Genomic DNA, 16,540 nt, shown 5'->3' with positions numbered 1-16,540 from the left:
GAGAAACTTTATAAACTTTGTGAAACACTGTCTCTGACAGATTCTTCTTTATGTGGACCTTCTTGTAAATTCAGCAAATGTTCTACATTAAGAATATTTATTTTCTTTGTGTAAAAAACATTGTTTCTGTTTGTCCTCGTACAGATTTGCATGTCGAGCGCAGGTGAGGTCACTCATACAGATGTTAAAGCCTCATGTGGTGAGTAACCTGCTTCTGTCCGTGAGCTGGAAATATCCTGCAGACTTCTCGCTGCTGAAGATCCTTTTGGCAGGGTCCGACAGTTTACTCACCATAGTGTGGGATGATGGCCCAGGCCATGGCCGAGGCGTAAATGCCTCCGATCATCCAGAACATGCACAGCCAGCTCAGATGCTCTCCTCTCTTCTCCCGGGCCAACACCTCCGCAAAGTACGAGAACACTATCGGTACTGCTCCACCAATCCTGCAGAGACAGTTTCCTGGTGTTAGTTATGCACACTTCAGATGCTCACCTTCATTTTAAACACATATGTTTTCATTACAGTGAGACCGTCTCATGTTATGTGCAGTCGTGACTTTGTGTTAATGAGAGGTGTGGCTGCTGCGATCTGGACCGTCAGCGAGGTGTCGAGCAGAGTCAGTCGGTCCATCTGTGTCGGCACCGACGCTCGCAGCTCCACAGTGTCAACAACAGATCGGAGGATGGAAAAAAACTTGATGGTTAAAAACTGTGAAGTGAGTGAATGAAGAGATGAGAGCCGAGCTGGACTGCAGCAGAGAGCCACATTAAAAAGGATGTTCAAACGTGAAGCACTGATGATACCTCTGCTCTGTGCTGGCAGAGGTTTGATGTTTCCATTGTTGCTGCACATTCATTCTCTGCTTAGCTAACGAGGCTCTGGAGCTCGTTCAGCCTGAGTCATAAAACATCATAAAACTATTTGTATTTTCAGTGTGTGTGCAGCTTTAGAGGAAACGCTGCGTGTTGGTTTATTTAATTATTTTCTATGAGGTGTTTCAAAAGTCAAACTGTGACATCGTCCAGAAGTTTGACAGTTTTATAAAATGTGCAAATCAGAAGAAAAACAGGAGTCTGTTGTTTGGTGCTGGGCAGGTGGTGAACAGTCAGGTTTTAGAGCTTTTTTCTGCTTTATTGTGCCTGAAAATGAAGCTGAAGAGATCAGCGACAGTGAGCCGGACGAGGAGGTCAAAGGTGATGATGACTTGGACCGATGGACTGTTCACACAACGTGTCTCACGTCACACGTTCGTCACCAAAACACACGTTAGAGAAACGTCCAAGAAATGTTCGGTCCAGGTTGTTTGTGAACTGATTTGTAGTGAAAAAAAAGAAGAGTTTGGTGGAGAGGATGGAGTCGGGCAGCGAGGATTGATTTTGCCTGCCTGCTCGTATTGTGTTTCAGAAAGGACGACACGGTTACAAATACTGAACAGCTTGTGTGTGTGTATTCTGATGTATTCAATATAAATGTGTCCCTCGTAAGGGTTTCTCAGATTAATGATGAACTGTCTTTAATTGTAATTTGTTCCCACACACTTCATGTTGAGTTCAGGACTGTAGGAACGATTTGACAAACGTTCAGTATGAATCTCATTTGTTTCTCCCCCTTTTCTCTTCTTTGAGACGGATTATCACAGCAAAGTTAATGAGGTAAATACAATCTTAATGAAAAAAAGGCTGAATCTACTCAAACTTCCACCAAACACTTGACGCCGGATCATTTTTCTCCAGGATTAAAGTTGTAAAAAAGATGAAAAACACAACAATCCCTCAGAAATCTGTTCAGGCAGATTTGTGATGTATTCAACAGATCGTAAATCTCTTTTACCGCCAACATAAATATAAATCTGCATACAGATCCAGAAATAAAAGCTAAAGTGACTAATTAAAAATTTAAGCAAAGCCATTAAAGGAGAAGCAGTTTGCTTTAGACGAGAGGCTTCTGGTGCTGATTCAACTGTAACTAAACACAAGTGAGCTGAGTGCAAACCAGGACGACTGCACTGATTTACTGACGACAAACTGGACCCGGATCATACGGAGATAAACTTCAGGATTCTCGACTACAGGAGACACATTTTGGTCTCATAACGAGATCGATCGGACGAGACTGTAGGATGGTTTATCTGTAGATCTGAGGGCCGTAGATGTCCTGTAATGTAGCTGGAGGCAAGAGCAGGTACTTCAATACATGATTCAGGTATCTGTACTGTCCTTCAGCAGATGTTTCAGGTATCTGTGCTGTACCTGAGTATCTCTGAGACTTTCCCTCTCTACATCTGAACACAAACATCTGAACTTTCTCCTCCTCACAGCTTCAAAACAGGCTCGTCACTTTACTTTGATGCATTTGAGGTGAATTATGGATTATTGTTGTTTGGCGTCATCGCACGCCGCCTTCCCAACATCACAAGACTGATGTCGACCTATCAGAGCACATCACGCACGGCAGACGCAGCGAGACGAAACAAAGACGTAAACAGACAGAGAGGGAGGCTGGAATGGGGAGAAAAGGCGTGTTAGTGTCTCGTATCTGCAGAGAGTTTCTTATTTTCTCTCTTTGTTGCTGCTCGGGACGCTTTACCAACCCAACATGTGGCTATTTGACGTCCTGGGAATGAGACTCAACTATCAACTATCTTTGTGGTGCGTTCAGGAACAGCTGGGACAAATCCTACTGACTCTACCTTTAACTTTAATAGTCTTTGAATTATATTAATCTGACGTGAGCTTCAGTTAGCTTTGACCACAAATGTCCTTCAGAGGGAGACTTTTTACTCTGATACTCTGAGTACATGTCAGAGCCTGTACTCTATTACTTTTACTGGAGTAAACAAGTTGAATCAGCACTTCTACTTTTACCAGAGTCTGTTTTTACACAAGTATCTGAACTTCTGCTGGAGGACAGACTGTGTGTAGAGGCCTGGTTGATACTGAAATAAAGGGGGTTGCAATAATCGAGTCTTGAGGATATTAAACAAGTTCTTATTCCTGGAAATGTATGTAAAATGATCCTAAAGCATCAACCTCAGTCTCACCCAAAACTCACAATAAAACATATCGTAAGAAATCGACACCCAGGGCTCGTCTCAGCCCTTTAATCATCCTGGTTCTGCATAATTTCCCGGCTTGACGTTTGGTATCGAGGCGACCTTAATAAGTCATGTATGAGCAGGGACGTCAGATCGCTGAGATGTGAGGACACGTCACTCATCTCAGACGTGGGCAGCCGAGCAGACCACAGCAGCGCTAAAACAGACAGATGTTCATTTACTGTCCTCCGCTCATTTCTGCAAACGTTTTGGTTTTGCTTTGGTCCCTCTCCCCCACGAGGACGGGCCGGCGCCAGGCAGTCAGAATAACCTCTTGTCATGTGCTCTGACTTCAGAGGAGGAGGAGGAGGAGAGGGGGGGGACACAGCAGAGGAACAGAGAGATCAGGCTGGAGCCCTCAGAGGAGCTTCAGTCAGGACCAAGAGATGGAAAGTAGAGAGCCAACTCACCCGAAGCCGGAGACCATGCGGCAGAGGAGGAACATGCTGTAGCCTTGGACGAAGGAGGAGAGGAAGGCGAAGAAGCCGTTGACGGACATGGATATCAGCAGGCACTGTTTACGGCCCAGCTTGTCCGACAGGCCGCCCCAAAAAAAGGCTCCGAACATCATCCCCAGATACACGATGCTGCCTGAAACAGTGCCAATGAAGACATTTAGACTTCAAGTCAAGAATCAGATGATCTCACAATCTGTCATCTCATTTTAAACAAACACAAAATATGAAACAATATTGTTGACAGAGTCTGACTGTTACATTATTTCAAACAATATTTTAAATGTGTGGCTGCTTTTTAATCAACATCTGCAGTTTAGATGAAGAAATGTTAATGAGCAGAGAAAGATGTTCATCGGCTCTTTGAATAAACAAACTGACAACATAGTTTATATTGTTTTACTTTGTTTATATGTGGCGGACCCTGCCACCTTTCCAGCTTCAAACAGTGTTCTGGTCCATATTTTCCTCTGAGAACAGCTTGTTTATTCACTGATGGAGAAAAGTTTGTATTATTACCTCATTAATGTTGTAAATATTAAAATACACACACGCACGCACACACACACACACACGCACACACACACACACACAAACACACACACAGGGCTGCTTCCCATCAGCTGGAGCATTAAGCGGTGTGTCGGTGGAGTAACAAAGAGCTCGCACTGAAATTGCCTCTGTTACTTTCCCGGCTATCGACAGAGCGCTGAGAGGTCACACACAACCAAAGAGTGTATAAAACACAGAGCTGGAGTCCATTAAGTCGACGCTGTAGATCAACTGGACCGGACTGAAAGTGTTTGTGCCGTTTCCTGACTCTAATTACGATGGTCAGTGTGTCTGAGAACAAACACGATGGAACCACATCACATTTAAAACTCGAGTGTGAAAGGATTCAGCTGCTGAGACGTCTTTTCTCTTGAGATGTTCGTATTTCATGTTTCTAATATGATAATATGTCTTTATTAAACACACATCTCTGTGGTAAACTGAAGCTTTGACTGTGGTTTACTGCCGTCTGATTGGTCTCTGGGTGACTGTGGGGGAAACTGAGCAGTCGTTGACCTCGCCGCTCTTCTTTTAAAGTCCACATTCGTCTCTCGCTGCTGCTTTTTCTGCAGGAAGCCGGGGTCATTTCTCTTCCTGTCCCCGGCAACATGCGGCATAAAGGAAGGGTTGGTGGAGAAGGGTGGGAGGGATGTCAGGCCAGTAAATAATCCACTTTACTCTCTACGTGCTAATAAAAATGCTAATGCCTGTGGAGGGGGAGATGGGATTGTTTGACGAGGCGGCGGATGAACGGACGCAGACGGAGGAGAGGAAGCCTTTTCTCTTTTTCTCCTCCCTCGCTGTGTTTGAGGTGATGGGACAGATACGCTGAAAGTAGAAGGTCTTATCAAGCTGCGCAGACATGATGCTGAGAGCAGGTGATTCATTACAGGTGACAGCCGCTGCAGAGAGGCTCTCCTATAGGCAGCAGGATGTACAGAGCAGGCTGCAGCGCTGCCGGCTCACAAATATCAACGTGAATATCAACATCCTGCACAATCTTTGGATCGGTGTCGCTGCACAACAAACAGTGCTCCTGAACGCGATGCTGTCCGCTAACAGCAGCTCATTTGTTTTTATGGCTGCCCTTACACTGGGGTTTGTATCTGTAATGAAGGGGGAGGGTGATGGGGGTGATGGGGGTGAAGGGGGTGATGGTGCACCGGAGACGCAGCATGAATCTTTCCTGAGATTGGATTTTCAGGGTTCAAACTCAGGTCAGACCTTAAAAACCTCGGCCCGCCTGAAGCCTGCAGGGCTTTTATGTAAATTACAGAAGGTTAGTTAACAGCAGCGGAGCTTGGAGGCAATAACTCGTTAACTGTCCGGCCGCGTGCACGTTTGGGCCCAACAACAGGCGGACGTTCGGCCTACGGTGGCCCCAGTGTTTGAGATGTGTATGAATGACTGTACAAAATGTCTCCGAGGTAACTGCGGAGATATTTCACAGAGACTCCAGCGTGTCACAGTCAGGAGGATTCATGTTCTGTGGACCACGACTTTCATACTTGACTAAAAGTAAAGTGTTAAAATATTACTTTGGTCACTCACACAAACAAATAATAAAAAGTAATTTTCTGATAATAAATGTACTGAAGTCGGTCTGGATCTGATATTGATACAAATAAATGCAATTAGAAATGTTCTACTTTGGCTCTGATGCAGCATGTAATCTGCAAAGTAACTAGTAACTTAATATAAGTTATTAAATAAACACAGTGGAGTAAAAAAGTATAACATTTTCCTCCAGAGCGTCGTCGAATGGAAGTTTAAAGCAGCAGAAAATGGAAATTTACTTAATTACTGAACTTAAGTGCAAAAAGTTTACTAAAGTTAAGTAATTAAGTAATGTACTTAGTTACATTCCATCCCTGAGTACTGGTTTGTTACTGGTAATAAGCATAGTTTTGCTCAGCAGCCTCTAAACTTCTTGAACAGCTCTGGCTCCTCAAGTGAGTCCAGAGTTAAAGTAAGTAAGAGTAAATGTACTTAGTTACATTCAATAGCTGCAAACGTTCATCTGACATCATGCCGGGCAGAATGATGTGTTATATTTAGTCCGGCTCTGACTGACGAGGACAGTTTATAAAAAGATTCACATGATTTTTAAACGTTTTAATAAAAGTCAAACTGTTTTCACTCTGAGCACATTAACCCTCAGCCGTCTCTGTGGTCCGACACCGCGAGAGGTGTGTATGGAGATGAGTCCTGTTTGGACTCAGACAGACTTTAGTTTCAGTAGCAGATCTGAGTGAAGTTGCTCTGAGCCCAGCTGAGCTGTGGTGCTAATCTTCTTGTGAAGCTCCCAGCAGACCGTCTGCTCTCTGTGACGGTACAGCGTGCAGCTCCTCTCTGCATCCTCTGGGATTATTCAGCTAACTTCTTCAGGCGTCTCCATCGGTCTCCACGCACGCCACCTCTTTTTCTGCTTCTTTAGTAATTAGCTCTTTTGTGCAGGTGTAATTCTCTCTTGACGCCCGTCTGCTCGGGTTTTTTTCTCTCCCAGCGCCGCCGTGCAGTCGGCGTCCAGGCATGGATGAGAGGAGAGCACAGGCAGCCAGACAGCACTCGGTAGGAACGAAGCGCTAATTTCCTCAGCGGGAACGTTCAGGACATTTTGTTAGAGCTTCAGGATTTCAACAGATGAGGAGGATTCCCAGAGGGCCGAGCGTGACTGACAGGAGGAGAGAGGAGGGAGGAGAGAGGAGACCCCGAGGAGCAGAGCACACTCCTCCAGCTTTAATTACATCAGCACCTGCTGAGCTGTTGGTGAGTTGAGTCAAAGTACTCCTGCCTCATCTATTGTACATGTTCAGTACACAAACCTGGAGCACAGAGTCGTCCAGGTGAGTTTCAACCAGAGAAGCTCTTCACTCACATCAACAGATCAGAAGAGTCTCTCCTCTGACACACATGGTTTGGTTTTAATATAATCAAATCTTTCTAACTTTTTGCTCAACTTCACACAAACACATCCAAGTTGTATTGAAGTTTCTATTTAAGTAACTTTAGAAATGATTTTACTTTTCTGCGTGGCTCAAAGCACCGCCTCGGTCCAGACTAAAATATCTCAACAACTTTCAGACGGACTTTGTTGATCCCCCGACTTCTGGACTTTTCCTCTAGTGTCAAATTTCACTTATCCAGTGAAAAATCTTACATCTACAGACCGTCCACACGGAGAACTTTAACTATAATCGTAAATATGAAGATAACGCTGTGAGCGTCCACACTGATGAACTATAATGATCTGTAAACGGCACTAAAGCTGTCTGCAGTTTAGGAAAGTGGACTATAATAACCTGTTATTGCTGTATGTTGCACATAGAAACAGAGGGGAAACTCACAGAGGGATATGTTTTACAAAACTCTTCAGTTCTCTGCTGTCGTCTCGTGAACAATAATTGTATTCATGCTTTTGGCTGAGTCGGCATCAAGTTATCCTGCTGATCGTTATAAAGGACATCAAAACAAACTTCTGAGATGTTTGTCAGCATGTTTCAGGTAAAAGTGAGTTTTTTTATGTGTAGTTTGCAGCCTTATATACGTTAAGTATTTAATAGGTTGCATAAACATCCAAGACTTAGAGTTATTAAAGTAGACCGTCTAAAAAGTGTTTGTTAAATGCCGTCAATTATCTTACATAAAACAAGTTGGAAACTAACATTAAAATCACTCCTGTAACATTATTCTGAAGAAAAATGTCCCAAAAATCAAGTTGATTGATGTTCCTGTGAATCCAGATGATTGTGATTGGCTGTCAGTGTTTCTATTGCTCGTCAAATCACTCTGAAAGTGATCCCAACGATATCGTCCCCGCTGTCGTCGTTATGATGGCCGCTTATCATCAGGATGTTAGTATCATCAGGATGTTAGTAACATCAGGATGTTAGTATCATCAGGATGTTAGTATCATCAGGATGTTAGTATCATCAGGATGTTAGTATCATCAGGATGTTAGTAGGGGTGCGACGAGATCTCGCGATATTAAAACGTGATGATATTTTCTGGTTGAGGCGAAAAACTGTCTCGTGATATCAAGACATAACAGACACAGAGCAGCAGCCCAGCCCCCGAGGAAGAGCTCCAGGCTTTGTAGCGGCCAAACCGTGTTACTACATCGTCCCATGATGCACTGCGGCCTAAAAATACTTTTTCCCATAAGCTTACATTGTGAAAGAAGCGTCTGTACAACAGTTGATACATTTGTTTGAGCGACACAAATGAAAATGACTCTTTTCTCTGTCAAAATTTGAGCCATTTGGTCCAATAACATTTGGAAAGTCTAGAAGAACCAGAAGATTAAAATATTTTATCCCCATTCTAGTTAGCCGGGTGCTAAACTTGAATTTAGCTGGCTCGGTCGGCAGAAGTCTTAAGTGCACACGCTCTTTGGGCCGCACAACACGGAAGATCAGGGTATTTTTATACTCGGGAGGTCGAGCTGTGTTGGCTGCAAAACGTCACAAACAGCTTCAATTATATTCAAGAAAGCAGCACTGTGTCTAAGCCTAACTGTCGAGCGACTTGGATGCTAACATTAGAAATGGCACAAAAAGAAAAAGACGTTGGTGCTATAGGCGATAAAAACACTTCACAAAAACCTCCTAGAAGAAGAAGAAACAACACCAGATGCTTCTTCTTCTTCTTTTCACTTCTGATCACGACAGAGACCTCCTCGTTCATGCCACCGACTCTAATCAATACTCCACCCTGCGAGAAACACGACGACTCAATCAGGTTTTTACGTCCACACTGAACTGTGTCCTCTCCGCCTGGACGGTGGATGAATAGATTCTGCACCGCTGCTCTGCTGTGAGGCAGAAAAGAGACGAGGACAGGTAATGAAGAGCTGGTAGCAAGTGTTGTTGTCCCTGGACTTTTTTTTAAGTAGCTCACCTGCAGCAGAGCCTATTCATTGTGTTGAGTAACGTGTTTGTGATCGTACACGTGAAGTAACCTGCGCCACACGAGGCTAAAAAGATGAGCATCAGTAACACAGAGCTGCTCCACGCAGTCCCTCGTGCTGACGCTCGAGGTGTTCACCTGCGGCTTCATGTGAGCGAGGACGCGTTTCGCCTCCTCGAGATGCTAACTGTGGTGCAGGAAAACACCCGCAGACAAATTTAAGCCATATGTGGTGGAGAGAAGAGAGCAGCGGGGGGGGAGGGCTCTGATAGGAAGTGTATGAAGGCAGCGCTCCCCCCTCTCCCCCCTCTCTTTCTCTGGGGAGGTACGTGAGCCAGTCTACCATGGCTAAACTGCAGTGAAGCACAATGCTGCAGAGATTAACTCCAGCACATATCTTCAGATCGCCTGCATGGCTATGAGACACAGAGAGGGTGTAAGAGAGGGATTACAGCAGGAGGGTAACGGAGAGGACAGACGAGAGCGGGGAGACGAAAACCTGGAGGATCTCGTATCTGGACACGATCTCACCTTTTGTATTATATGAAAGGGAAAAGAGGGAACAGTGTGTGGAGGAGATTATGGAGGGAAAGGCTTTAATGCACGCTAATGAATGAGCGTACAGTATGTCTGGTAGATGTTAGGGTCTGTTTTAACTTATGATCAGTGAATATGCTGCTAAAAAACAATGAATTAATTGACGTAATTTAAAGGAACAGTTCACCCAAATGTGAAAGTTCAGTCATTATCTTGTCCCTCCATGCCGATGGAAAGTCAGGTGGAGTTTTGTTTCTGGAGCTTCACAGTAAAACAGCGTTGCAGCATTCTGCTAAACAACTGAAGCAGCTGGAGACTTGATTTAAAATGGAAAAAACAACCCAAAAAATCATAAAATAGCTCCATACAGCTCGTCCGACATAATCCAAGTCTCCAGAAAGCCCTGAGATCCCAGTTTGATTTGAAAAGATGTTATTTACACTTTTTTTTTAAGGCTGAAATCTTCACTGTAGCCGCGAAGCTAAAAGTGTCTGACGCTGATTGACGAGCTCAACCGATCACTGAGGGTGTAAATAACATCTTTTCAAATCAAATTTGGATCTTGAGACTTCCAGTGACTTGGATTAAGATTATTTTGGTTTTTTATTAAGTGTTAAATCATCTCCAGCTGCTTCAGTTGTTTAGCAGAACGCTGCAACTCTGTTTTACTGTGAAGCTCCAGAAACGTTCTGTGGACTACGACACTTCGCCTGACTTTACATCAGCATCACAATTTGGACTGTTCCTTTAAACATTCTTGATATGGTCATCAGAAAAAGAGAAACACAAAGTCCAATGAAAATATTTGATGCTGATAAATGAAGACGTTCAGAAACAGCTACAGTCATCACAGGAAGTCATCAACATCCTGCCAGCGTCCTCCTACTCGCCTGCAGCTTGACCGAAGTGCAATGCGTGCGACTTAAAAGTCCCAAAAAACTGTGAAGACGGATATATTTAGAGGTCTAAATTGGTGCATAACGAGTCGACATAACACTTCCCTGCAGGAGCGCCGACCTGCTGACACGGCTTCAGGTGCACGCGGCTGGAAAAACCCCTTTCACCTGATCAATATCTATTTTTGTGTCAGTGGTTGATGTAATAAACTGAACATGATCCGGGCAAAATAAACCTAATCTGCACAGTCTGCTGGCTGTTATAACGCGTTTATATGATGTTATTTCACAGAGCTAGATCTGTGTTCCTAAACTGTAAGAATGAATGCTCATGCTCATGAGGATTGTGCAGAAAACACGACCTCTGCATCATTTCTCCCTCTTGTTTGCAGTCCAGCCAGATCTCCAGTGAAGAGGCTCTCGCCGGCCTCGTCAACCTTCGCAGGGAAACTGTGGTGGAAACAGCAATCAGTCCCATTGTGCCGGGTCTATTCTTCCAGGTACGTCCACAAGTGAGCGTCCACACACATCCTTTATTTATGCGGTGTGTGAGCGAGTCGGTAAAAAATGACTCATAGTTTCTGTTCTCTGCCTCCCGTCTCCCACTGAGCGATGAGTCAGAAAACAGGTGAAATCTGGGTGAGTAATAAACCGTCCTGCTCCCCAAAACAAACGAGGTGAGCGTCTGTTTGGTTATGAAACCACGCAGTCGTGTTGTAAAAGGGTTTTTCTTCTTTTAGTCTGTACGGGGGAGTCACCGATGCTTTAATTCAACACTAATCACGGACAGTACGGTGAGAAAAAAGGTCAGTGCTGTGCAGCTATTTTTGATATCAGCGAGAGAAATAATGAAGCCGAACCACACCGACGGATTAGTGGCACACAAACACACAACTTCTCCCTGGCGTGGGAGAGAGATCCACCGAGCTTAACACGCCTCCTACTCATGTATCCAAATACCTGGTGCCATGACAACCCGCTGGCGAGCTCTGAACGCAGAGAGATTACAGCGTCGCCCGCCGCGACTCTGCATGTCACAAACAACACATTAGCTGGTGGCTAGCAGGGAAGCTTCAACCAATCTGTCACCTCATGTATTTTACTTTCACTGATCAGAATCCATTTTCACCAACAAGATAGTCAGGGTCTTGACTGTGTGACAGGGCTACCTGCTTGAAGGTGTGTCTTTAACCGATGATGTGCTCGATGAGGAGCGGCTGTAAACGCTCGTCCTCCCTGCAGCAGGTTCAGATAACAACGCCAAAGAAGCTCAATTAAATCCTTGGCAAACATCTTCAATTCTTCACAATAAAAGTGCCTTATTTTGTTATTTCAAAGCTTTTATTGTGAAGCAGCACAATCAGGAAATGTTTCACCAGCAGGAACTTAACACGACTCCTGAAACATCTGAAAGCGAACACGATGAAACTTAGAAACACAGCAAGTGTGAACGTAGGAACGGGGACACTGGAGAGAAACTAAACTAGAACGTCTTCCTCTCTGGTTTCCTGCACAGACACGAGTTGAATCTCTCAACAAAGGTTCATTTTAGGGAGAGAAGGAGGTCGTGATGGGCCATGGACGCGAGATGTTACCACGGCTGGTGGTTTTGGAAATGGAAATCAACTGTAGGGCTCTCTCAATCAAGGTGACATCACAGAGATTTTGCTTGATGACGCTGTGGAATCATGGGAGTTGTAGTTTTATTCACGTCACGATCGCTGACTTGCTTCCTCCATCTGTGAAGTATCATCTGATGTTTCCATGAAAGTTAGGGCGACGAGCGACCGATTGAAACGCACCGCTACCTTGAGTAAAATTATGATTTCTCTCGTTTGAACATTGTGGGAAACATTCGGGAAGATGTACTCGAGTCAACAAAATATATTAAAAAAGTTCTAGTCATTTGCTGAAATGTTTCATAGTATATCTTTTAATCACTGAAGACTAGCACTGTTTGTTGTAAATTTGAGGCTTTCAGGCCAGAGGTTTCTTAAAGCCTGAAAACTTGATTGTTTTTGTTGTTTGTTGCACCTGCAACCAAAACCAACACTGCAGCCTGGTCGGATGTTCAACCACTGTGGACCAGACAGGGTGTTAAGCACCAACAGGTGAGATGCAGCAGTGATTATAATGCGTCTATGTCACAATACAAACAACTCAGAAATGTGTGGATACTTAAAAACTTAATCCAGTATCATGAAAAGCCTTACCGAGCCATCCGGCACCAGAGTTGGGGACACACATGTCTGTCTCAGCGCTGGGCAGGACAAAACCCACCACGAACACCTCCACGCCGTCTGACATGAGCGCCAGCCCGAGCACGAAGAACAGCTGCCACTGGAATCTCCCGTGGCCGCACTCCTGCATGATCAGCTCGTACTGCTGGGCGAGCTCCTCCTCGTCCGCCAGTCTCTCATTCTCCAGCTCCTTCTGGCTCTTGAGGCTGTCAGAAACCGGCTGGCCCAGAGCCACCTGACCGTCCCGCTGCTTCCCGTCATTGTAGGCGGGCACGCCTTGGTACTCCCCCTCGTAGATCTCATCTTCATCGTCGTGGCCCTCGGTGGCGTCGCTGGAGGCCCCGTCCTCGTCGTTGGCCGCGTTGTCAGCGTAGCGACCGTCCTGCTGAGCGTAGGTGTTGTAGTTGTCCTCTTCTTCATCCTCGTTCTGGAAGCGGTTGTAGCTGCGATGAGTTGAGTATTCATCTGAGGCTCGATCAACGGCTTTGCTCAAATTTTTGGAAGCGTGCCTCTTGGCTTCTTTAGCGATGTCCTTGGCACCTTTAACCAAGGAAGTCCTGTTGTTATGTGCTTCATCCATCTTGGCACGCGGAGAGCTGGCACTGAAAGTCTTTTAATTCAACTCTCCTGAGCTTTAAATCCACCAGGTGCTACAAATCTAAGCTACCTTTTTCTTTCTGTCTTCTATTCCCAGACAGGGCGAGACTAAAGGCAGTTTATCAGTGCTGAAAGCCAGTCAGCTGCCAGGAAACTAATGATTAAGTAATGATGTCTAATTCCATTGGATGGGAGCAGCCCAGTGCTGAAATGGAGACAGTTGATCTTAAATTGGAAGGATCCTCCGTTTGTCAGAGCTCAGCAGGGACCATCAGCCTGCAGAGACACAGAGAGAGAAGCAGGTTCAGTTTGATGAAAAGCTGCCTGTCACAAACATTTGACTGCAGCGTCTCCTGGCACAATGAAAATAACTTCAAAAGAACATTTTGACACTGAGACGGCCGAACTGAAGCTGAACAACAAACTGTTATCTGCTAATGAGGTGGAAATGCTGAACCAGGAAGGAAATAAAAGAAAATGATTCAGTGAGAACAAACTGTGAAAACTCATCGAGTATTTCCAAGCTGGAAATTATCTCATGATCTCAGTCTGTGATCGTTTGATTATAATATGAAAAACACAAATATTTGTATCATGTCCAACGAGAAATAACTGCCCAATATTTGTAGCACAACCACAAATATGTCTTATCATTTTCAAAAAGCATGTCTCCACCACATATTTACAGAGACCTGTCTCCACCACATCTTTACAGAGACCTGTCTCCACAACGTCTTTACAGAGACCTGTCTCCATCACATCTTTACAGAGACCTGTCTCCACCACATCTTTACACAGACCTGTCTCCACCACATCTTTACACTGACCTGTCTCCACCACATCTTTACACAGACCTGTCTCCACCACATCTTTACACTGACCTGTCTCCACCACATCTTTACAGAGACCTGTCTCCACCACATCTTTACAGGGACCTGTCTCCACCACATCTTTACACTGACCTGTCTCCACCACATCTTTACACAGACCTGTCTCCTATATAAATAACTGTATATAAAGTATGTTTAGTCTTTGCGCAGCATGAAGGATCAACAATCTCTCATTTCGTTCTGCCATACTGTCACATAATGATAAATAAAATGCCTTGTTACCTTGTTAAAATTTGAAAAGTGGATCCAGTACAACATCAAAGCTATCAAACACTCTGCTGCAGTCTGGCTGAACTCCATGTGCCTCATCTTGTTTTGATTTAATACAGAGAGAAAAAACATCTACTTTAATGAGCCAATGAGCCAATTAGATTCAAAATAAGTCCAAACAAATGTAATTGATTTTGAAAAATCTCACGTACTGTAGTGGTGATCAGTCTGTTAGCTGTCAGCCAAGCTTGCAAACTAACAACTGCAGTCCAGGAACACAACTCCATTTAATTACAACTCATGTCGTCTCCACTCCAAGTATTTCTGGAGTTTTTCCAGGACTGTGGCACAAACACTGAGAAGTGGAGTCCTCCAGTGATTTGTACTCAGTCCACTGATGTGCTCTTTCTCTCGTTATTGATTTGCTGATGACAATGACAGCAGCAGGTCTAATCATGGAGCCACCTTGAAGCTTGGTGTGGAGACTTTAGTCGGTTGTCTTCATTACTGTACTCATTAACAGGACCACAGTCAGGAGCTGCACATCACTGATGACCCCTCAGGTCTTCTAACATCTCTGCATTGTGCTGAAAAAAACAGCAGCACGAAAAAGTCTGAGCGACCCCCTCAACCTTCAGTGCACTTCATGGTCTCTGACTGCAGCGGCCTGCAAAAGGTGATCAAATGCATCAGTTCATCTCCGCCTCCTCTCTCAGCCACACAGGACGTTACTGCTGCAACATCATCAGGGACACTCGGACAGAAGACATCCGATCCAGGTTTACCATCAGACCACATTACAACTATTACACAGCGCAATATCATCTATCAGTCGTTTAATTAGCTTGTTCTTCCTTCTGTAAAACCACAAGTTGACATTTTTCATAAAGACATATAACATGTTTATAATCATTGATCTTTCAGGTGATTATTTTTTTCATCGGACAGAGCAGGGAAGCAGTTTCCTCTTTCTTAATGTTAAGCTAAGCTCACTGGCTACATAGTTAATGCACACACATGAAAGCGGTATCAATATGCTCTTCTAACTTATGACGTTAATTTTCTAAATGGCGACCTACCGATATTTATTTAAATTGCAGACATCTGCAGTAACATCAATCATTGCATGCAAGCAGAGAGCACTTTACTGCTGCAGCTTCTTCTGATCACAGAATGATTTATTTAATGCTGGACTTGATGTTAAAATTTTAGTTCACTTAAATCACATGTGAAATTGTGATGTTCACACTGAAAATGCAAATTTCAAGTTATTTTCGTCGGGTGAATGTGGCACAACAGAATATCTTAAAGATTCAGTGCAACGTTAAACTGAAATATATAATTCATAGCCGACATCATGTCTTCGTTTGTATTATTCTTTCAGATATTATCAGAAATGTGGCTGTTTGCCACCATGTTTCCCGTCAGAGCTCACTGAATTCGTGGGTCATGTCTGGAGGCTGGGAATACATGTCAGCATGTATGACTGACTCCCCTCGAGGCTCTCTCTACTGTGACACTCGTGTGGCCTCTCAGACGACCTGTCAACACATCAGGTCCGAGCCGTCAGGTCTGCCACACTGCAGCCGGCCGGCAGTCAGCAGGACCGAACATGGCTGCAGGAGAAACCAGCTCTGGACCCTCACATCACACTGCAAAGCCCCTCAGCTGCACTTTTACTGACGGGACAATTATAAAGGAACAAACACAAATGTACTGCAACATGTGAAGAAGCATTTTTATAGTTAAACTCTGATCTAATATCCTCTGTTGCCTCTATTATTAAAGGCAAACATGAATGGACAGGATCATCTATATTATCTAATCCTCCGGCTGCTGGTCGACGATCACAGTATCAACCCAAGTCATCAGATGCTGATGCGTTGGGTTGGTGACCGGCGTCGGTATTTGGGCGACCTGCGAATGACACTCGTCGTTATACTGAATCGCTTTTTGCATCTTTAAGTCCCAGACATTTCTTTTTGCTTAAACACAACACTTGCTGTGGAAACTGTGAAGACGTGGCTACAAAAAAAAATCTACATTTCTGATTTCACATATTATTATGTCTTAATTGCAGGGTGGAAGTAACTAATTACACCTACTCAGATTACTGTAATTACGTCATTTATTTGGGTACTTGTACTTTTATGAGTCCGTA

At 44.3% G+C, this 16,540-nt stretch overlaps 1 protein-coding gene across 1 annotated transcript in view; it reads right to left on the bottom strand.

The window, feature by feature from the left end:
- Positions 1 to 13,443, bottom strand: part of LOC141005912 (synaptic vesicle glycoprotein 2C-like) — a 31,089-nt gene extending 17,646 nt beyond the window's left edge. The window contains exons 1-3 of the mRNA XM_073477975.1: positions 12,656 to 13,443; positions 3,505 to 3,685; positions 292 to 443 (exon numbers count right to left, since the gene is read on the bottom strand). Of these exons, the coding sequence (XP_073334076.1) occupies positions 292 to 443; positions 3,505 to 3,685; positions 12,656 to 13,262 (940 nt within the window). The 5' untranslated portion in view covers positions 13,263 to 13,443. The remainder of the gene's footprint in view (positions 1 to 291; positions 444 to 3,504; positions 3,686 to 12,655) is intronic.
- Between the last annotated feature and the right edge of the window lie 3,097 nt (positions 13,444 to 16,540).

The sequence above is a fragment of the Pagrus major genome, chromosome 12 (assembly GCF_040436345.1).
Source record: "Pagrus major chromosome 12, Pma_NU_1.0".
NCBI lineage: Eukaryota > Metazoa > Chordata > Actinopteri > Spariformes > Sparidae > Pagrus > Pagrus major.
This window is presented reverse-complemented; position numbering and strand designations above follow the sequence as displayed.